Raw genomic sequence first — 23,051 nt, 5'->3', positions numbered from 1 at the left:
GAACCCCTCTGAAATCTGCAGGCCAGCCTATTTTATTGAAGCAAGTCTATGAGATTTTCTTCTATTAGGGCTTTATTTGCTATTCATAAAGCATCCAGCCTAGAATATGTAACTTGCTTCAAGGCAGGGGTGGCAAAAATAGATTTGTGGGTGGATGAATGTACAGTTTTCCTTCTATTTATCTGTCTCTTGACCTTCATTCTTTTAAGTTCTTCATTCAATTACTGCTTGCATTTGAGCTGAGAAAAATAAAAAGAGTAATTAACTGCAATATATGCAATATATATTTCTATTGAAATAAATGTTATTTCATCATCAAAGAGTTCGCAAAAATATTAGGCAGCACAACTCTCTTCAACTTTATAAGAAATATTTATTGAGCACCGAATCAGCATATTAGAATGACTTTGAAGGATCATGTGACACTAAAGACTAATACTAAAGAGTAATGGCTGAAAACTCATATTTGTCATGGGAATAAATTACATTTTAAAACATATTAAAATATAAAACGGTTATTTAAAATTGTAATAATAATCATTTCAATTTTTTTACTGATTTTACTGTATTTCTAAATCAAATAAATGCAACTGTGGTGAGCACAATAGACTCCCCCCTCCGCAAACATTTGAAAAGTAGGATAACCATTTGTAACGTCTCCACTGTAACTTTTGATCAATTCAATGCATCGTTGCTGAATAAAGGATTCAAGTGAATCTTACTGACCTCAAACTTTTTAAAGGTAGTGTATATAAATATATATGTTAATCAAAAGCCAAATGATTCATGAATTGACCAAAGCAGAAGTGGCTATTTAAATCCAAAAAGGATTCAAAGACAAACTTAAAAATCTTAATATCCTTTCACACAAACTGCTATTGCTGCATTTTCCTCCTATTGTGCTATTTTTTTATTCAGTGGGAATAAAGCCGATGCCCTGTTCCTGTCAAGCTAAGACTGACAGAAACGTACCTGGACACAATGCAACCCGAGTGCATAAAATCAGTGTGTCTTCTCTTCAACAGCTGGGCCCAACTGCGTCAACCGAATACTAATATCTCCAGACTGTCATCCCCTGTGAGACGTGTGTGAGCGGCCTGCTTGCATAGACTGTGTTACATAATTAATGCAGTGTGTCTTCTCATTCAGGCATGTTCACTGTGTCAGCCTTGGCTATGCGTTTTATATTCCGTTTTATCTTGTTTTTCAAGCTGGCCTATCTCGTTCGCTTTCTTTCATTCTTTTGTCTTTCTCTTCTTCTGTCTCTCACTCTCTTCTTCATGCCCATGTCTGCCTCTTTCTCCTACTTTCTTTTAACCGACTCCCTCATTATTTACCACATGCCCCTTCTGCCTCTCCTTCTTTCACATTCTTTCTCTTCAGATAATGCAGAGAGACTGTACACAGTCTGACTGCTTGTTAACGTTGATTTTCCTACACATATAAAGACGGTTTGGAAAGTGCTACCTGTAATGTAAGAACTGCATTCCATCAAGTCATCATTGCCCGGCATGACAAGAGTCAGCAGCCAAGAGGAGGAGCCCTGCTGGCTTACCTGATGCTTATTGTACTGCAGAAGTAATATACAGCATTGAAATCCAGGTCCAGGCGCAGTATAGCCGTGCCACCTCTAAGTCGGTAACCATCTGGCCTCGCACCAGTGACGCCACACCCTGTTTTGTTCTCACATCCCTATGGACAATTATAGTCTCCTTTTTTATTAGTATTTCAAGAGTTTTCACTCCCCACATGCCCAAAACAGCAGCTCTGGCCAACCATTGCAAAAAATGGTGTAATGCTGAGTAAAATTGACAGGCGGAGCGACACTGCATCTGAAATGGCAGCAGACCTTGCCTTGAGTCGCAGCCAGACGGTGGGATGGGACATATGTGATTGCTCATCTATATGCTGCAAAAGCTTACCTTAAAGAAAGCATGAGTCATGTACTGAGACTCAGCAGTGGGGTGTATTCCTCAGTGAAAACCCTGAGATCACAAACAAGAAAAAAACAGCACAGACTAATGTCCAACTCGAGTTGAGTCAAAGGAAGTTAGTGTGTCATTGGCGATGGAAGGCACCCGGTTTTGCCAGAGGGGTGGGTGGGATTGTGAAAGGCACAATGTGGGCAGTGTTGCTGTGGCTGAAGTTAATTGGATTTCCTTGGTGCCCACTCTTGGCCACATGCGGGGCCGTGACATTAAATGCCCTTATCTATGACAGAATAATAAGACCAAGTACAGAGAAAGTCACTAGTCTTAAAAAGCCTTACTGACAGTCCCCAGTCACCTCTTGTGCTCTTTCACAATTCCAGCTCAACTGGGGCAGAACTGGACTGCAGGGGTGGGCAGCTTGAATTTGGCATGAAGAGTGGCCCCAGAAGGACACTTAGTCACACTTAAAAAGGTATGAATTTCATTCAAGAATATTAATCCAAGTGGCATCTGCAAACATGACATCTGCTATTATGCTAGCAGAACTAATTGATCATTTATCTTTTTATTTATTTTCGTGAATGTGCTCTACCATTCAGAAATTTGGGATCAGTAAGATTATTTTTTAAAGAAATCAATATTTTTATCCAGTAGGGACATATTAAATTGATCAAAAGTGACAGTAAAAACATTTGTAATACTGTTTTGGTGAGCATAAGATGTATCTTTCAAAAACATTAAAAATCGTACTGACCCTTACTGAAGTTCAACACAGGTGTTCAAGCTAAATAACCCCTGGTCTTGCTTGAGGATCAGAACCAAAGCCCACAAGAGGAGCTCTACATGGGAGCTAATGATCCCATAAAGGCCAGAGATTAAATTAGACATTTATCACCAATGCGAAATTTGTGTAAGTGACAGCATAGATTTGGATGGAGACATATTAGGCTGCCTTTTTAGAACTTTTGTGATGTTAATGTGACAAAAATGATGAGCAAGATTGCACATTATCCCTTAACTAAGGGCCTGAGCCCCCGCTGTGATGTTTGGCCCATTTGATTGTGTTGATCTCTAGTCTTGCAGTGCAGCAGCCCATTCCAGCCTACTCTTTAATGGATAGTGCATGAGAGCAGGGGAGCATCATTAAAAAACCCATTTTGAGGCCTCCCTGTCTCCCATTAAACTTAACAGCCAGCCTCCCCCATTAGTTTTTATACTCCTTTTTAAGGGGTTGGGGGCAAGGGCCCTAAAACCATGAAGGTTAATTGGTTACCCAGAGGATGGAGTGATTGAGTTCAATCTCCTCTTTTTGGAAGCCTTGAAAACAGACCGTAGGGGCGGCATGTAGGAAAACAAAGTCTGTTGCAGTGGCGCGCTCAGAATGCAAGCCACACTGCCTTTTTTTCCTCTGAGGAAAACGATTGCTTAAGCTCTGGGGAGAGCTGACCGCTTTGAGGGAAAGAAAGGAGGGTATTTGCACGTAAAAGGGTTGCTGAGGTTTTCTCCTTTGTGAAGCTGACATTATACAGAGATAACGCCTTTGGACAAAGTGGGGAGACTCCCGGGGTTTGTGGCCGCAACTGATCTCACTCACCAGTTCCTGTCTTTAATCTTTCATCAATAGCTGATAATCTGTCATTTTTATGCAGGAGGAAACTGAACTAAATTTTAACCCACTGAGATCATCTGCAATGGAGTAAGTGAGGATGCAGTGAGGACAGAGGGATGAAGCAGTGACAAGATGAAGGCATCCCTGTGAACTCAGTCAGTTGTTTCCAACAGCACAGTCATTGCTTTGATGGTAGGTCTGCGTATGCATTTCAGCTGATCATTTATGTTTACACCAGGGCAAATGAATATACATCAGAGTGACAGGATACAGAAAGGGCAGCTGCCCTGGGTTTTAACCTTTTCGTAATGGCTGTAATTACCTCAGATGAGCAGAAGGCGTCATTTTAGTGCTACGATTCAGAAGTCGTAATACGGGAGAAATGCGATGCCAAAACGGGTTGTATAAAGACAAAACAGGAAATATAGCATGGAAAGGGAATGGAGGACGGCTTCTATTCACTCAAACACATGCTGCATTAATAAGAAGGGGGTTAAAAGAGAAAGTCTCGCACTGCCGCAGTGACAGAGCAGCCAGTTCTCCCTTGTATATTTTTCTCTTCTCTCTTTTCTCGCTCACACCCCCCTCTCTCTTTTCTACCCAGCTGCAGTGATAAATGTCTCTTTGTATTCTGGACAGAAAACTGCCGGGTACAGTGTACTTGTCAGAAGACAGCTGATTTCCCCCCCTTTACCGCTGCAGAGTTTATTCGTAATCTTTCCTTGAGTGAGCGAACCCTGGCGGTTCTAGAAAAAAATGCAATACAAAATTGACATTTGCTCAAGTATATAATGTGTGCAACAGATTATCCTGTTTGTATAAGCGTGGGTGTTTTGTGAGGGCAGTACGCTCTTTTAATCAGCATGCATTTCAGTGTACGCGCGTGTAGTTTTGTCCGTAAGCGTGAATCAGGAATGTCGAGTTTCAGTGAAGCTAGTTGAGCAATTCTAATGGGAGTTAATGGAGTTGAGTCGGACTTGCTGTGGGTGCTGTGGGCTTCATGCCAGCAGGGATCTCATCCTGCCATCTATTAAACCAACTGCCTACAGATCGAGTCTCACTTTTTGGCAGCACTCGCCACACAGTCCAATCCAATCCCTGTCAAACAGAGCGGCTGTGAGGATGAGGGTCTGGTTCAGCTCGGGATCGGTGCTGATGGGATTCCGCTGATTGGATAAATTTCCTAGTTCTCGGTATGTGATTTGTGTAATGTTTCTTTATTACATTAATGGGTATGTTTACACATCCGTTTAATTTATTAAAATATATATTTTTTATATTTGTAATTATATTTTGTATTTTTCCTTTGACAAATGAAAATTTGCAACAAACTGGAAATGTATACAATGTAATATATCTCCATAAAAAAAGTTTAGATCCACAAGGCATGAAAATGAATGTAAAAGATCAGTGAATACAAACTTTTCAGTGACAGCGCAGCACTGGCCTGAAAGGACAAGTGACGATCCCATCAATTGACCCAAAAATCTCTGACGCTGGCCAGTGCCATCCTTATTATTGAGCCCTGCTCTATCCCACCCGGGTAAAAGAATTTGGGATGGGTTGCAAGAAATGCTTACTTTAAGATCTGGGCACCCCAGTAACAGTTGTTACGATGAGCCCATTACAGTCCAAGAGCCCTCCACTGGGATGGACTTTGTCTCACCTCACTATTAGTTATATTCCGGTTAGAGCACAGCTGGGGATGCGATGTGGTTAGCTTAATTTTCCCTTCTGCACCCTAGAGGATGCTTTGCCCCTGGGCTTTGTTACTTGTGGATTTTCATGACTGCGAGAGAGAGAGAGAGAGAGAGCGCGATGTGGGTTTGGATAAGGGCCATGAGTCAGGAAGGACCAGGAGTGTACGGAGCAGATGGACATGAGGATGAAAGGTGTGTGGCAAAGAAATCCAGCGTCGTTAAAGACAACTCTCCAAAAACACAGATCAATCAGGATAGCACAATTTGGCACACTGCAGACAGCATGGCGCCGCGTTTCAGCTGACCTATCCATCTATCCGGCAAAAACCCTCACTCATTGCTTTTCCTTTTGCACAGTCCCTCTTTCATTAACCCTTAGATGCACACTTTTTCATTTCTCCTTCCTTTTAGTCTCCCAAATTGACTTGAGATTGAAGAGCAGCGGTTCTTTCTCACCGTGACTATCAAACAGCACATTACCTTGCCTTAATCTTCTCCTCTGTGTCGTGCACAAGGCCAATCTCTCAGCATTCCATCTGCGCAGAATTGTACCCAGTTACATACGTGTTCAACAAACAATTGGGATTCAGCCTGTTTTCTGAGGAGATTATTAACACACAGCCGCAAGCATTGGTCCTGAATACGCAATGGAATCCTGAGCCTTCTTTTCCTCACCGTCCCGCTCTCTTTCTCGCCTTCCGTGAATCAAAGCTAGGATTGTCTGGAAAATGAGCTGTCAACTGAGGGTTCACAATGAGATACATCAACCTCATTGCCAACCCTGGAAATAATGAACCGCTCCTTTTTTTCCCCTCTGATTTGTTCAAAAAGCTTCCCATAACAAGTGCAGAAAGATAAGAAGCCCCCCCTCTTGAGCTGATTAAACCCCGTTGCGAGTATTCAGAAGAAGGGTTTTGGAGATTGGGGGTTCAAGGCAGAGCAGTGCTATCAAGAGTTATGTGATTGTCTGAGATGTTTTCATGTTTTTGAGAGGAAGGCGCACCTTCAAAGAGAACGACCTCAAGGCCTACCTGCCAGAGTATGGCGCGAAAGCACTGAATAAAAACACGATTCATTTCCTCATTTTTACACAATGTTATGAAGGTAACCGCTGGAGAGCTAAGCTATAACACCTCGCAGTAATACTCTGACATCTTAAAATGCTTTAATGCAGGAAAGTAAACAGCACGTTTAAGAGGACGTTCACACGGGCACTCTATCTGTGCTTTTTTTAATCGCTAGTCTATTTTACACATAGATGGACCAGGCCAATAATCACGTTCTGTTCAAATCTGTTGTGCTCTGCCCAGCTTGTGTTTTTAAGACATGACATCACACACAGCCGATATTCTTTTTTTTTTTTTTTAATCTTAGTCTTTTAGTCTTTATAGTTTTTGACTTTTCCTTTTGATGGATATACAGGATCCTTTAAATTTTGTCAATATTCAATCATGACATTCATTATTTTAGTCCGTTTTACTCGAACTATAATTTTATTAAACAAAAATAATAAAATGCACAATTAAACCAAATAAATTTTTTTTTTTATTAATTTACATTTAAATTTATGATTGGAATATTTGAACGATAGTATTCTTTCTAGATTTGTCTTCAAAATCTTTATTGAAATGTTAATGTTATTTTTTCTTGTCATATTTTTGTCAACAGTTAGTTTTTCTTGAAATTTTTTAATTATTGTCATGATGTGCATTTGTCATTCCATCTTCATTATCGTTGACAAAATTAAAACCCTTCATTAACGACCATTTTCATCAGTAATTTCATTGAGTAATTTAACACAGCACTTAGCCTCTTTAAGGCAAAAATGTGTGCCATTTTGATTAATGTGTTTTTGATGACATTTCCATTAATTAGACGCCATGCAAATGTAATTAAATGCAAAATTATATAACCATTTATATACCTATGTCTCATATCAGGCAGAAACTCAGTGATATACTATTTGTCTGATTCAGTCAAATGTTAATATTAGTTTTTATGAGAAGTCAGCTGTCATGATGCACCCTTGAGGCTGCAGTTTAGTTCAGAGTCGAGAGAAAACCGCACTAGACTGTCAAAGACATAATTTCTCCTGCTTTCTGCTCCCTGCTTACCTGACTCGGAGTCCTCTCTCTGTCTTTCTCTGTCCCTGTCTTCATTTCGACATCTGTCAGCATTTGCATTAGGCGATCAGAGACCCCTCCACGCAAAAAAAAAAAAAAAAAAAAAAATCCACCTACAAGTTTGGGGCGAAACTTGAGTCTAAAACCTGTTATTTATAGTTGTCAATTATTTTAATATGAGGAAAAATGGCAGGAAAGTTGAGCAGTAAAGTGCATATATAGATCTTGCCAGTAACGTGTTGAAGAGAATGAGAGGGTGACCGAGGAGGAGGAGTTTGTGATGGGTGAGGGGGTCCATGGGGGGTGATGGAGACAAAAAAGGAAACTCTTTTATCAATTTCATCAAAATCAATTAGAAGCCAGAGTCTTCTGATGGGGCACTGGTTGGTGGAGGGAGTGTGAAATCCTGGGGCATGGGAGGAGATACAAGCCTGTGGGGACAGAGGAATTGATGAATAAAAGACTCCCGGGGTCGGGGACACTCTGAGTGGAACATGCTGGAACTCAGCAGCTGCAAATTGAGCTGCCAAAGCTCCTCAATCTCCTCTGGGGGTGGGAAAAAAAAGAGCGAGGAGAAGAAGAGCTTAATGGTGACTGTCATTTTGTCTGGTGGGACTGGGAACTCTACAAATAGCCTTCAACCAGACCTCTGGCCTAGAACAAGCAAAATCAGCAGTCAATCCTTGAGATTCAAAGATTTGTTTCGGCCCATACGGGACCGTAAATGCTCTTGAAGGGATGTGGAAAGTAAATGCAGAAGTATTTTTCATGTTTATATGCTATTTCTATCAGGTACCATCATTCTCAAGAGTCTTTTGCTTGTAAACTGATGTATAATTCAACGGAGGGAGGCTTTAAACACAGAGGGAAGGGTTCAGTCAGTGACTGAGCACTGTAGGTAATTCTGCCCTAATTCAATCATTAGTCTTGGCTCTTGACCACCACAGCCCTGCTAAAGTAGCATTAGCACCATCTCCTACGCTTTCCTGTCAAGAACACACCATCTCCCTATAAGTGCAATGTTTTGTGCCATAGAAGCCTCCTTAAATTGCCGTATTCTTAAAAGAAAAGGAGTGCAAACTGCAGGAAATAGACGTAGATCCTGGTTATAGAATAAAAAGGCTATGAAGGAAGCACCCCTGAGGAAGTTTGTGTATTGTGTATTAAGAGACTGTAGTCCTAAGAGGGCTTTTTTCCTCCGTTCTCACACTAGATCTCACAATGGAAGAGAAGTTGGGGAGGAGCCATTTTAAATCGGAGGTAACACTGTGTCCCTGGTGCAAACGTTAACTTTTCAAAGAGCTGCGTGAATCATAAACATTTACACTGCTAGGGAGCCTGGGGAACGAGACAGGAGGGAGCTTACTATCCCTCAACTTCCTGCCTCTGTTTGTTTCCAGAAAGAATGAGGGTAAAAAAAAAACATAAAAACAAAAGCAAAAAGGGGAAACAAAGGAGAGTCTTTATATCCAGACTCTCTGTTTATGTCCTTTGGCAATTGCAGTTTAAACTTGTTTCACTGTACTAGAACAGTTAAAGGGTAGATCAGAGGTATTCCCACTACAACTGCTGTATGCCTTAGTGTCTTGGTGAATGAGTGTGTCTTTTTCCTAGCTGGAAATTCAGCCTTAGGTTGTTTTTGGGGGAATCTATGATTGTCTAAATTTATTACACTAACACCAAACCCTGGTGTAGCACCTTTTATGAAGAGCCACTAAACGTGAGGATCCATCAGAACTTTCGGCAAACTGTCCACCTGAGATTTCTGAAGCCGTCTCATCCTAGGTTTGAGAGATTTAATTGTTTTTTTTTTATTTCGAGCCAATTTAGTCAGTGAGTCGGCTTTAGCAATATAATAAAGTACAACAGTTCCTGCCCACACTTTTAGTAGCCTTGGCTCCAGATGTAGTTTCCCATACGGATTGTAAAGAGTTATAAGCCATGAACCAAATCAACAAGCAACGAGGTGAATCACAAAACGGCGAACTTTGAGGGAAAAAATGTTATGAGGAGAAAAAATTACAATCCTATGAAGCTTTGCTAATGTCAATAAAATAAAAAAATTATGGAGAAATGTAAAACACTTCTTTTAAAGAAATGTAAAACTATACATGCTAATTTTGATTGATTTTATTCATTTATTTTTAGAATAGTGGGTAATGTAGTTTTTCACTAGGAATTTTGCTGTTAAACATGGTTATTTAAAAACAAAAAAATGTTTTAATAATGTGAGTTGAAGGTTTCAACAAAAACAGAATTTTTTATTTCCGGAACCCAACAGTTGCAATTACAATTACAGAGATTGTAATGGCGGATGAATTCCATTATATTTCTGCATATGTAATGTCCATTGTCAGTTCATTTCATAATTATAAACAGGCTATGACACATCTGCGGCTATAGACTTTTAAATGACTCAAATGAAAGCCGTCTGTTCACTGCATTGCTTTCCATTGGGGTAAAGGAGCCAGTAACTGCTGCAGAATAATATGATAGAAGACATGCCTCAAAATGACACTAGTATCTGATATTTGTCACCGTCTAATGGCTTTGGTTAAAACCGATGACAGCGACGTTGAAGTGCTTGCTCATTATGCTTATCTGCTATCCTTTATTTTCAATGTTTGCTTGCTCATGAGCAGATAAGAGCTTTGCTAATGATAAAATGGCTGACCTGGAAAAGCTTCATCTATTTGAAACATTCTCTATACATTTTTCTGGTTGTGTCCAATTATGTAAGTGCCGAGCTATGTCAGCTATGCTGAGCACTCTGGGTATGTCAGAGTGCATTTTATGAGTCCTATACTGTATATTAATTTCTCTTTCAGAGAGACGTCTACAACAGCTTAAACTGTAGTCATGAGACATACTAATTGTTCATTACACGTTGAGAGGAAGTTGGCAGTGAAAGAAATGCAGAAAGATCTCCATCATGGAAACCCAGAGGCTTGTAATTCCTCTCAGCGGTTTCCATAGTGCAGACATAACATGGACGCCACGGCGAGCCTAGCAACGCTCAAACAAATTTACATATACACATTTAAATGGGAGAATGTTTCCTCCCTCCGGTTGTCAAGTAGCCATACGTCGTGTGAATCATCTGGAGAACAAACCGGTAAATTGGCCTGCTGGAATCAGCCATAAAGCACACGATCTGGACCAAATAAGATCTTAATTGGTTCACCTGCCAATTCTACATAATTCAGGCTCCTGCTTTACAGAGGGGAAAAAACACAACGAAGAAGAACAAGCTCAAAAATTTTATAGCCGTTAACTCTGTCTTTTCTCATCCCTAGCTCTCTTATTAGGCTCTTCTTCTCTAAGCAAGACACCAAGATCTGTAAGCGGCAGTACTATGACTCAGACGCAGCCAGGCTTGATTTAGCGCGTCACAGGCGAGCCACAATGCCTCACGTTCTTTAAACTCCTATCTGAGCGACTGTTTTGCCGATTTTAATGACCATTTTTTATTTTAATAACGATTTTAATGATTCATCTCCCTCAGAAATGCTCCATTTTCTATTCAGCATTCAGCAAATGTCAAGCTCTCATTGTAATTCGGAAAATTGGTTGACTAATTTCCATCCGACAAGAATAGAGTTTTTCTCTATTGACTATTAGCGGCTGCTAGAGGTGTTCAATTGTTCTAAATTACATAGATCAAAGGCCGATTGAGCATGACAACACAAAACAATCGGTGCAATAAAACCATTCGGAGCCCTCCTTTGGTCTTCTCCGCGCTTTGATTCTCAGTAGCGCTGCCACTCGTCGCTCTATAACTTTGTAGCATTGAGTGGCAGTAGCTGAGAGTGAACATGACCTCTTACTGACTCCTGCCATCATACCGGATGTCTTTAACGGCAGTCGGAAAAAAACGAAACATCAACATTAATTCCCTGCTAAATGATCCATGTGAATTATGCATGAGGAGACTGCGTGATATGTAGATTTCCACCTTCAACCTTTGTCAGCCTAATTGCTGCCATTTAGGTCTGGATCTGAAGTGTAGCAGTCGACTGCAGACATGGCTCACATCCGTCAATAATGTTCTCGGGCTCATATCAAAGACTCCAGGAAGAGAAGTGCTGCCTGTGCATTAGCGAGGCGCCTCTGGGCCAACTCTGCCTGCGAAGCTAAGTCTTGATTTTTTTTTCCTATATGCATTCAGCTAGTCAAGATCTTTCTGTCTTACCTTGGTCATGTAGCTGCGAGTTGTTGGGGGGTACGGTCATATTCAGTACGTCGTTGACAGCCGTGTCAGCGTAGTGCCCTCTCTGAACATCATGTTCGCTGTCGGTTTGGTCGCTCTCCTCGTGCCCGCTGTCCTTCAGACTGTTTCCTTCCATGTCCTTGAATGTTGACGTGCTACAGCCAGATGAAGGAGAAAAGACAAGAAAGAAGGATAGTGTTATTTAACTGTCAACTTTGGTTTCATCATTCACTCTCTCTTCACCCCGTGCTACCTTTATTTATCTTCCAGCCACACAGAGAGTGTAGCTGAAAATAGGTGTTTTTTTCTCAAATGACCCCCGATAAAGGATCGGGGGTCAATGGCCTGCACTCACTTTGGCTGTGCACAGCTCTTTTGTGTTGCTACGGTCAAAGTTCCTACATTTTCTATAGACTGTTTCAGAAATACGTCTGTTGATTGCAGAGGCATTTATGGGGTAGTTGACCCAAAAATGAAAACTCTGTCATCATTTACTCACCCTTATGTCAGACTCTCAAGCTCTGGCTTTCTCTCGTCTATGTAACATTCTCTCTAATGAAAGTAAACCAGGACTAGGGTTGTCAAAATCCAAAATTACCTAAAAAAATATTATAAAAGCAGTGCATATGACTTGATGGATTTGTGTAAGGAACAGACCAAAATTAAGGCATATTATATAGAAATGATAATGTAAGTTAATAAAAGTGGTGCCATATACTGTAGGTCCTGAGAGGTTAATATTTTTGTGTACAATGTACACAATTACTTCTCTGAAATACTTTTATGATACTTTTTTGTCTTTTTAAAACTTGATTGCCTCTTTTAGTTTCATTGTATTGATACAATTTTCTTAAAATTCACAGTAACACTTTACAATAAAATGAACAAAAACTCTTGAAGCATTTTTTTAATCTTAGCTATTTTGAATTTCAACATTTTCTAATACATTATTAAAATCAAAAGTTGAATCTGTTAACATTATTTAATAGACCTGAACAAGTACTAACAATGAACAGTATTATTTTTATTATCTGGCATTAAAAGTGATGAATAAATACTGTAACAAAGGTACTGCTCATTTTTATTTAGTTAAGGCATTAACCAGTGTTAACTAATGGAGCCTGGGGGTGTGTAAAAAGAACTATCTCTTTAAAAAAGTATATTTATATCATGTGAGTCGTTAAATAAAACTGCACAGACATAGATATCTTGTATAACACCCCTGCATACAAGATGAGCCATCAATATTTATGGTTCATTTTCTTGGAAGAGAAATACTTTAGAATTTTGACAAAAGCTACGAATCTTTTATTGCATAGTTGTTGTTTTTTACGTAAACAAAATCAGGCCACTTCCTCTTATTTAGGAGAACTTATGTTGGTCACATAAACCCCTGGATGTTTAAAGAAAGAGAGGATGTTTTAAAGAAAGAGGTCTAATAATTTTAGCAAACTGTGCTTTCCCTCTTTACCCACATTATATGACTTGATAAAGCGAGAGGGGTAAAAAAAAAAAAAAAACCTGCCAAGAGACAGCTGCAGTGAACAAGCCTGATTTCCCTTAATTTGATAGTTAGCCCAGTGGAACACATTCAGCCTCTGAAGCAACAGCAAGGATCAGAAACGCATGCATACACATACACACACTGACATACATAGACAAAAGCATCTCTGCAGCCTCTTCTAAGGAGAAAGAGAGGAGGGAGAGAGGGATTCTAGCAATGTCACTGCAATGGTGGTGGTGCAGTCTCTGATTTTATCAGTCTAATTGCACCTGTCCCAGTCTGTGCGCCCACAGGCTCCGGGGATTTCTTTGTAGTGTAGAAGAGCCAAACAGTCGACACTTGAATACTCTTTGTTTATGTAAACATAGGCAGTGCTTTTTTAGAAGATAAAATTGCTGTAATTGGTTTGAAAAATGCGGTACCGAGGTAAACCGGAATGTTTTTTCTGCTCCAGGTAAAAGAGGCATTACAGTCCCTGTGCACATCCGTAGCAGCCAGGGCCCCAGGCGGCCAAGGACCTTCATTAGGGACGTCTGCATGCCAATGCTCCATGCCAGCCAATAGCCTCCTTTTAGGTGGACTGAGGAATGCTAGCCAAGTCCTGCCAGTACAAAGGATCTATTGTCCTTGCTCTTTTCTTCCACAGTGCGAACTAACGTTACCTTTTCCTTATCTCCGTGGCCTTACAAAGACCTCCTTGTGTGCACTGAGGAAGAATCCTTTGGAATTCCGGGATTAAAATTCATGTAGATTTAGCTATCAGATTAACATCTACACAGATGTAGCTTAACCGCCCAAGCCTCCTCCGCTCTGGGCTACAGTTTTAATATTCCCTAACATGTAATATGTATATACACGTTTGCAGGGATTTGATGGAATTATTCATATTAGGAAAAAAAATAAGGATGTGCTTAATCACTTACAATACTGAATTATTAAAGCACTGGCCATTTATAAACATTTTGAGCATTAATATCTTGCCTAAGACTGAACAATGGCATCTGAAATGGGCCATATCGTAAGTTTTTGTTGTTGTTAGATAAAGAGTGTTGTAATTCTGTACTGTACTGTAATTGTATGTCCACCTATTGAAACTAATATGCAAAAACATCTCATTCCGAAATATCTGACACTTGGTATATACTATAATACTAGTATTGCTCTTTGCACATGCAAATAGGATGTTTAGCATAATACAAAAGAAAATATGAAAAACAAAACAAGCTATGATCTGACCGCTTTAAGAACGCATCAAAATAAGTTAGATGAGTTAATCTGATTGCTTTATAAAGACATACCTTTTAATTAGGTGTGCTCTGCTGTTTACATAACTGGAGTCAATGGAATAATTCTCCGTCTGGGGGAAAGAGACAGAATTAAAGAGGGAGAGAGAGAGAGAAAGAAAGAGAGAGAGAGAGAACAAAATGAATTTAATTATGCAGCAACCAAAATAATGTCACCAGTAATTGCCTTTCAATATAAATGTTATTTTACACAAAGACTCTAGTTAGCTGCCTGTGCTTTCAAAGGCAAACTCCCCCATTCTCTTTCTAAGCACATGTGGCCTGTTCTGCTGCAGTGAGTCTGCTCCTGTCGTCACTCCTCCAGCCTCCCCCACCCAAAAAACATCCTTAGTCAGACCACGCTCTTCAAAATGTCATTAAGCCAGACTGGGGAATAGAGAAGGGGTGTTGGGGGCTAGTGAAGAAAGTTTCCTCTCTTCGAGTGCTGCTTTTCCTCACAACACTTTTGAGGATGCTAATGTGGAAATATCAAAGAAATAAATATACAGAGGGAAGAAATTAAGAGCGTGCCAGGGGATTTTTTTAACTTTGCAATTGCAGATGAAAAGGCCTCAATGATCTGCATTTGATGACTCTTTGACCCACATTGAGAAAGAGACTTCAGAGTCTTCTGGAAGGCAGCGCTTTCTAAATAAATGACTAGAAGTACACAGTAGAACTGGGTGATATATTTATTGAGTATTCGCAGTATATTTGTGGCGGTATTGCTGGCGTTGTGAAATTAAATCAACATCATGAATAATGCAAAGACTTCAATGCACTTCATATTTGGTCATTCAATTTTGTAAACAGCATGACTAATTTCACAATCCTCTTTGACTTGTGACTTGCAGGAATTAGAGTGTTGAGAAAGACCTGTTCCCAAGTCTTGTTGGTAAGTTCAATTAATTGACTAATGAATCACTTTAAACTGTTCATTTCAGTGAATCGGAACTCTAGGTTTCCCTGGTTTCACAGACAAGGCTTAAGCCTAGTGTCAGACTAAAATGTCTGTTTGAGCCGTTTTAACTGAAACCAACTTGCACTGAAATATCTTAAAATATGTTTCTAAGACATTGTTTATAAAAGCTACTTAAATGTCCTAATTGAACTAAGGCCTAATCCTGGCTTAATTTAAGCCCTGTTTGTGAAACCAGGCCTAGATTCAATGATTCATTTGCTTGGTCAAAAAGTCTCCACATGGCATTTTTTTCAAATTAGTATAAACATATATGCAGCTTAATATCACTGTAAATGGCTGTTGCTTAATTGGTGGATAAAAGGATAAGAAATATTATGTTAATTTAGTGGGAAAACTGTCTGTTTTCCTGTTTGGATTAAACATTTTGAATCTAACTGGCTACTATTGATGCATGTATTTTCCATGGGGAGAAACCTGCCTCTCAGATTCAACTTCAGCTGATTCTAAACTGAGATAGAAAATAATTCAATGGCTTCCTTCCAGGGGTATGTCTAGCCATCAGCCCCTCTGACAACAGCAGTCACCCAGACGATAAGAAGGTTAATGCAGACAGTGTAACAAGACCAATGATTATGCCGCCAGCCAGGGACTCCACACTAGCTGCTGGGAGACAGATACAAGCTATCATAATCACAGACAGAATAACTCTGCATAAAGATCTATGATCCCAAAAACATGCCAATTTCCTTCATCTGTGTATATCACCAGTGACTAGGAGATCCCTACAATGCAAGTAGTGCATGTCAACAATTACATAAGTGACATGTTAGAGGGATTGATTTCACAATGGATTTATTGGATCCTATTTCTGGAAACATACTTTTACTGGTTTTTAATATTTTTAATATTATATTATATTTAGCAACAGCAGCATGCGTAGCAGATTTAGCCTGCCAAGACCAAATACATTAACGTGATTGTCATGATTGAATTAATTTTAACAATATATGTATTTAAATAAAATATATCATATCTTTAGAGGCCTGGGCTGAGTTTCCCGATAACGTTGTCTCTTAGCGCGCTACGAAGACTCTTAACTTAAGGTATAACTTAACTGAAGGTATACCATTTCTAGGTGTGTTCCCCGAACTATACCTTAGAAAGCTGCTTAAGATATACCTTCTTACGTGCGACGTTACCGGGTGCTGTCCGTGGCGATGGTGCTGAATCTGTTGATATCGATGACTCGAGAATCAATTATTCTCTCGGGCAGGGGCTGTTTATGTGAGAAAGCGCTGTTCTTTATAAAATAAGCACTTCAGAAATAGTTGAAATTGCATTTACTAGGACTCAGGGGATATTATAAAAAATAATCCAAACTATAACAGCCTATAATAGCCTTGCCTACATATTTTAAAATTGTATCATATATTCCTGCCATAATAACCATTTGAATTGTTTATGTGCTTTCTTCTCTTTCCCATTTTTGTTCGCTGAGGTGAGCTGCGATGAAATATTGTTCTTGTAAATACTTTCAAGCATTTCAGTAATAAAAGTGTACGTCACGTAGCTACGGTGCTCGGCAGTGATCAAAAAGGATTTAAACAGTGAATTTTGAATCTCTTCTTGTAAACTCAGAGATGTGGATTCAGACGGCAATTAAATTACCACACGACCTGTTTGTCAAAAATCAGTAGGTACTAATTTGGACAGAGATTTTTACGCGGGTTGGGTGAGAAAAAACACTGATATTATGGATTCGGATAACCGACTCCATAATAATAAACTAAAATAACCGACTTACCCCTGTAAATCTTTAAAATACCGTACGAGCCCATGATAAACAATATTAGCGCCGAATAGGACTTAACTGACAGTAGCCTATGCTTTCACTGGCCTTTAAAAGCGCTCTTTAATTAAAATAAATTTATAAAATTTTATTATATATAATAATATAATTAAAATTCTAACAACAATCAGTGTAATGACAATTTTATTCTTTGCATGAAAACACTTGAATTTGCCTAATTGAACACTGTCTGAGTGTATTAAAACTTCAGAATTATATTCATATAGACCTTTAACAGTGATAATGTAAAGCTAAGAGTGGTCCAGACCAACCTTCCGAACGTATGACTTACAGAAGGTATAAAGAGCGTTTCGGGAAACACGTATTAACGATAAGGTACAGCTTAAGGTGTAACTTAAGAACGACGTAGCGTTAAGAAGGTTTCGGGAAACTCAGCCCTGTTAAATATATTTAAATTAAATAAATAAAAAATAAGCTTGTTTTTCTAGTGTAGTAATGCTCATCACTGTCCACCTCAGATCTTCTTCCAGTCAATAAGCTGCTGCTTACTGCCTCACCTCCACACTTCTTAATTACCTCCACACATGATAATATTTTAATTACAAGTGACGAGTGACCAGGCGTCTAATTGAGATGTTTGGGCTGGTGAAATATATACCCACTGAACGTTCTCTGGTTCACTGGTTAACGTTCTCTTTTATGTGTGTGTGTGTGTGTGTGTGTGTGAGAGAGAGGAGGGAGAGAGGAGGGGTTCCCTGTGTGGGTGTTTGCTATGTTTCTAATTAAACCTTAAGTCATTGTAATCACAGAGATAATTTGTAAAAAGCCATTTTAATTAACATTATATTAGCAGACCTCAATTTGTTTGTTCTCGTTGTAGCTCACAAGTTAGTTATTGCCTCTTTGTTCTTGTCAGGGCTGACTCCATTAATATCAAAGTAACAGGCATGAGCAAATATTTCAGAACTGAGGTGTGTGTATATATATATATATATATATATATATATATATATATATATATACACCTCAGTTCTGAAATATTTGATATAGATAGATAGATAGATAGATAGATAGATAGATAGATAGATAGATAGATAGATAGATAGGTGTGTGTGTGTGTGTGTGTGTGTGTGTGTGTGTGTGTGTGTGTGTGTGTGTGTGTGTGTGTGTGTGTGTGTGTGTGTGTGTGTGTTTTATGCCACCTGTGCCACCTGTGCTCTACTTTAGTCCCTGTGAGAACTCATTACAGAACCTTTCCATCTCTACAGTCATCCACAAAAAGACTAATGAATAGCAATGGACTGAGTAACAAGGGGAAAGCTTCATTAAAAAAGACCGTATACAAATTTCCAAATGATGTGCCTCTATGCGGCTGGTTCTGAGCGGCGTTATCCAGATCTCTGCTGGGAGAGCGAGAGGCCGTCCTCCTTGTGCATCTACACATACGAAGCTATGCTCCGCTCTCCTCGGCCACGGCACTTAAAACAAATGAGAGCACTGTTGAAACGCAGTTACACTGCACGGATCACTAACCCTTTTACGAGAAGAGTCACTGTCGATGATGCAGGCTCCGTCATCTCAGCAGATTTCCTTCTGTTGACATTTTGATCTCTCCGCTTATATCAGAATGGGCTAATTGGAGTAATAGCTTCAGTTATGCAAATGCAGCTGCTGTTCCATAGAGGCATCTCACTGCTGGAGATTAGGAAACACGCTTCAGTACTGTATTCAAGCAGATATCAACACGTTCTTTATAAGAACGTGATAGATAAGTGCCATTATTCCACAACAAAAGCATCTATTGATGTGTGGTGATGATTCACTAATGGATCATGATAATTAGTAAGCTTCCCCCAAAAAGGGATATCAATTGTATTCCGCAATGTTCTTGTGTTTTTCATTAATTCAGGTTGATGGCCAGAGGGCATTTAAGAGGCGCCCTTGGCCCTTAGAGGTCTTTATGCCAGAGAGCTTCCATGCATTAGCTGCAATCTTCCTGTAAAGTAATGTACTGTATGCCTACACCGCTGACCGCCATCAAATCATAAGGACTATCAATATTTCTTTTACAGAGGTTGGGTTTCAGGCTCAGAGATGAGGGTTGCTTAAACTACAGACGAGCTGCCACAAATGGCTACTTAATCAGGTTCTACAATGTGTTGTTATGATCCGAGCGGCCCCAGTTTGGCGGCCAGTGTCACCCTATCCCCGTAATTATTGTTGTGTTTCTTCCCACATACTTAAGGGTCTGGTGGGGCAAATCACACCCTAAGAGCTCTGTGAGTGAAGGTGGAAAGGCCGGAGAGGAAAGTAATGGAAAGGGGGTGGTAAACGAGACCTTCGGAGAGCTAGGCGACACCCTAACCTAATTTCTCTCTCTCTCTCTCTTTCTCTCCAACCTGCAGCCTCTAACCCCAACCGAACTCTTCCAACTTCAGCTAGTGGAGAGGAAAAGCAATCTCCTCGCTTGGTTGCCGCTGTGAGATTTGATTTGCCTTCTTCCCAGCGTGACAATTGGTTCTATAGTCCGGATGCGATAGCGTTCATTGTACAGAGGCCAGATGCAACGAGCGAGCGGAGCAGGAGTTCTTCAGGTGGCAAAAAAACACATGCAAAGTATGCACCAATTCAAACTACACGCTAAAACAGCAATTAATAATTATCAGGCTGTACCCTTGTTTTCACCACCATAGATAAAATGCCTATTAAATTCATTCCAGGACACAAAGCTAGTTAAGCCGAGACACTACAGGTGAATAGGGTAAAATGTAAAAATAGGTGTAAAACACCATGAAACTTTCCCAGCATTATCTAATTAAATATGCGCTGATTTGTATATATTTCAAAAAATGAAATCTAAGTATTGGATAAAGCCAGGTTCAAAATTATTTTTTCATTTTAGGGAGTGGTTGGGGATAAATAAATAAAAACGTGTCTTGAAGATCAAGCCTCTTTTTTTTAAAAGGGGGCCCCCTTTTCTTCTTTCTAACTCCACTAAAGTTCAAATGGAAGTGGAAAATCATCTTCTCTTCTGCAGCTAAATATGATTATTTTTTATATTAAAAAAAGCAATATGAAGGACCTCAATTAAAATTAAACCATTCCATTAACTCATTTTAATAGCAGTTTGGTGCTCGCAGTTATTTGGAAGCTGACTCTTCAGTCATCTTAAAGCTTATTTACACAGTCCCATGAGTGCTGGGAGGAAATCGGTACTCATAATGAGTCCTGTTGTTTATTTACCTCCATCCACAAGGAGCTTACCGAGGAGAGGTTATCATGAGGCAAAGGAAGGTAGAGCATAGCTATTTTCTTGTTTTAAAAAAAATGGCAAAACTGGAGACAGACTTTGTTGAGCAGGGCTTAGTGATATGAGCAGAAATGAGCCTGTAGCAAGGGTGGCATTTTCCACGGAGGCTTAGGAGATGTCTATATGTCTACAAATGTATTGCTGCAGAGAAATTACGTGTGTGCCATTTGACTGTGTGAATGGAACAGGGGAGTCTCTCACCCGCCGGCATATTGAAAGCCAATCTCAACATGGAGTCGCTCTGTACAGACATCACACGCTCTTCCTTTTTCCTTCTATGACATGCAGGCCTTCCTTTACTTTTATTTTCATTGTTTTCTTGCCTCCTACTCTCCTGAAGCCTTCTCTTTGCACCCCACCATCTTTTTGGTGGGTCTGCAGCATCTCTAAGCCGCTCGTCTAGTTCCACGCGGCACCCGTGACGACAGGAACGGACCACCGCAGCTTCATCTTCGCACCTGGTAGGAGTGGATTTATCCTTCCTTCCCCAGCTCAGAGAAACACAGCGCTCCACAGCCCGGTGTTAGGTTGCCAACCCCTGATTATAGAATTTCCCATAGATCCTCTGCCATCTGCTAGATTATAGATTTCCCCCCCTTCTCTTCCAGACCGTGTGAGCCCTAGGGGAGGCTCGACAGTATAAAGGGAGGTGAAGGAGCGCCTCAGGCTCACCCTGGCATCGGGATGAGATTACGTGTTCTATTTCTGCCTCTTCGGCAGGAACCGTGATGAATATGAGGACTTGTTGACGTTTAATAGCAGCCGGCTACCTACAAACACAAATTATAACGAATCAATCGCTACGGGAGCCCATGTGACAAATAAGCTGCCATATCCCCGAGATCATTCCACTTTATCACCTGTCAATTCACACTCAACTCAGTTTGGCCCGTTGCAAATCCATCTTATTATGAAAGGGAGCCATTTTCGAGGATAAACGCTTTTGGGGCTTTAAACTGGCTGTATGTTTTTCAGTTGTTTAAAAAAAAAACACCCATTGGGTTCAAAGTGATTTGGATTTTCAAAAAACAACTTCACAAAAAAATACGTAAAGGAATCATTTTTAAGCCTGTATCCTCCAGTAACCTTCGCACATTTGGCATCGCATTATTGCACTAACTAAAGCAGTTCTCCATGGGGACGAAACAGTGTGTTACAAATGAGTAAACACTACACACTTCCCTACCTCATTCATTCAGCGTTGCTTTGCCTGCAAAGTGTAATAGATATATTTCCTTTAAGAAAACAATCACAAAGCTCTCATAAACAACCAATGCAGAAATGGCTATTTCCTAGCTCAACAGCTGCATCGTTAACAGAGAAGGGAAAAAGAAAATGCCCTTCTGTTTGATCCTGTAAAAGACTCAAACTACAAATGCTAAGGGGTATAGGCTCCATTCAGTTTGTGTGTGATTAATTATGCATACATTAATAGCAGCTATGTTAATAATTCATAAGGTCATCATATGTCAGAACTCTCTGCCTTTTTGTGTGATGAAAATATTTAAATAACCTTTCCTATCATGCATATCTGCATTCCTGCAAGTAGGGTCATACTGTTGAGTCGTTTGCTAACGTTAGGCCACATTCCTACTGTGACACTCCTTTCTGATCTACTGTACATGTGAGAGTGTGTGTGCGTACTTTGATATTTCTCTTTTACAAGAACACTTGGGTTTGTTGTTGGCCTGTGGTGTTTGGGAATTGATCAGATACTCTGTCCACTATAAATAGCTCTTGGATGTTACAATATCCTTCTCAACCTGTAGAGCGTGTCTGTGTGTGTTTCAAAGAATCCACAATCTGCTTGGATGCTTTACAGGAAGCATACTGGTCATAATAGAAGAAAAGTGTGTGTGTGATTGTGGTGGTGTGTGGGTGGGTGGCCTTGGCTATCATATTGCATTTTCAAAGGACAATTTAGCCATAGAAGCTAATGAAACTCGCAGAACTTGCAGAAGTCACTCGTATGGGATGTTATTCTAATTCAAATGCTTGGGCTAAAGAACATTCACTCCTTTTATTCAAAAGTCTCCTTGAATCCACCTAGCGTCACCTGGGATGGAAAAGGAGAGTCACCTGGACGATAGATAATAGCAAGATGTACAAACCTGTGTTGGTTCACTAGCCTTCAGATAAAAGGATGTGACACGCACAGGTTATTGAGGTAGAGTCTTTATTTTCCTACTGATTTAGTAGAATTTTCTTTTAATTGTGGCTCTTAGTATCTTTAGGAAATCTATCATGACTACATTACAGTTCTAAAGATTGTGGTTAGTAATTGTTTGTGTATATACTCACCAAGGCTGCATTTATTTGATCATTTGAGTGAAATATCATAACCATTAAAATAACTGTTTTCTATTTCATTATATTTTAAAATGCAATTAATTCCTGTGATGGCAAAGCTGAATTTTCAGCATCATTACTCCAGTCTTCAGAGCCACATGATCCTTCAGAAATGATCTAATATGCTGATTTGGTGCTCCAGAATGATCGGAATATGACAAAACATCTATCCTATTATTATAATTGTTGAAAAAAGTTCAGTATTCTTTCAACCAACAGAATTCAACAGAACAGCAGTTGTTTAAAAAATACATATTTTGTAAATATGTAAAAGTCTTTACTGTCACTTTTGATCAATTT

General features: G+C 39.7%; 1 protein-coding gene and 1 long non-coding RNA gene across 5 annotated transcripts in view; one reads left to right on the top strand and one right to left on the bottom strand.

Moving 5' to 3' along the window:
- The window catches only part of pcdh19 (protocadherin 19), a 58,868-nt gene that overhangs the window by 11,431 nt on the left and 24,386 nt on the right, over positions 1-23,051 (bottom strand). For all 4 annotated transcript variants that reach the window (XM_056270266.1, XM_056270268.1, XM_056270267.1 and 1 more), the window contains exons 3-4: positions 14,376-14,434; positions 11,556-11,728 (exon numbers count right to left, since the gene is read on the bottom strand). In XM_056270266.1, coding sequence (XP_056126241.1) covers positions 11,556-11,728; positions 14,376-14,434 — 232 coding nt within the window. The remainder of the gene's footprint in view (positions 1-11,555; positions 11,729-14,375; positions 14,435-23,051) is intronic.
- Positions 1,431-19,682, top strand: LOC130103919 (uncharacterized). The gene is made up of 3 exons (XR_008809413.1): positions 1,431-1,613; positions 15,215-15,255; positions 19,338-19,682. It is a non-coding gene; the product is annotated as an uncharacterized LOC130103919 (long non-coding RNA).

Source organism: Rhinichthys klamathensis, unplaced genomic scaffold (genome assembly GCF_029890125.1).
Source record: "Rhinichthys klamathensis goyatoka isolate OS25496 unplaced genomic scaffold, OSU_Roscu_1.1 h1tg000301l_1, whole genome shotgun sequence".
NCBI classification, from domain to species: Eukaryota; Metazoa; Chordata; class Actinopteri; order Cypriniformes; family Leuciscidae; genus Rhinichthys; species Rhinichthys klamathensis.
This window is presented reverse-complemented; position numbering and strand designations above follow the sequence as displayed.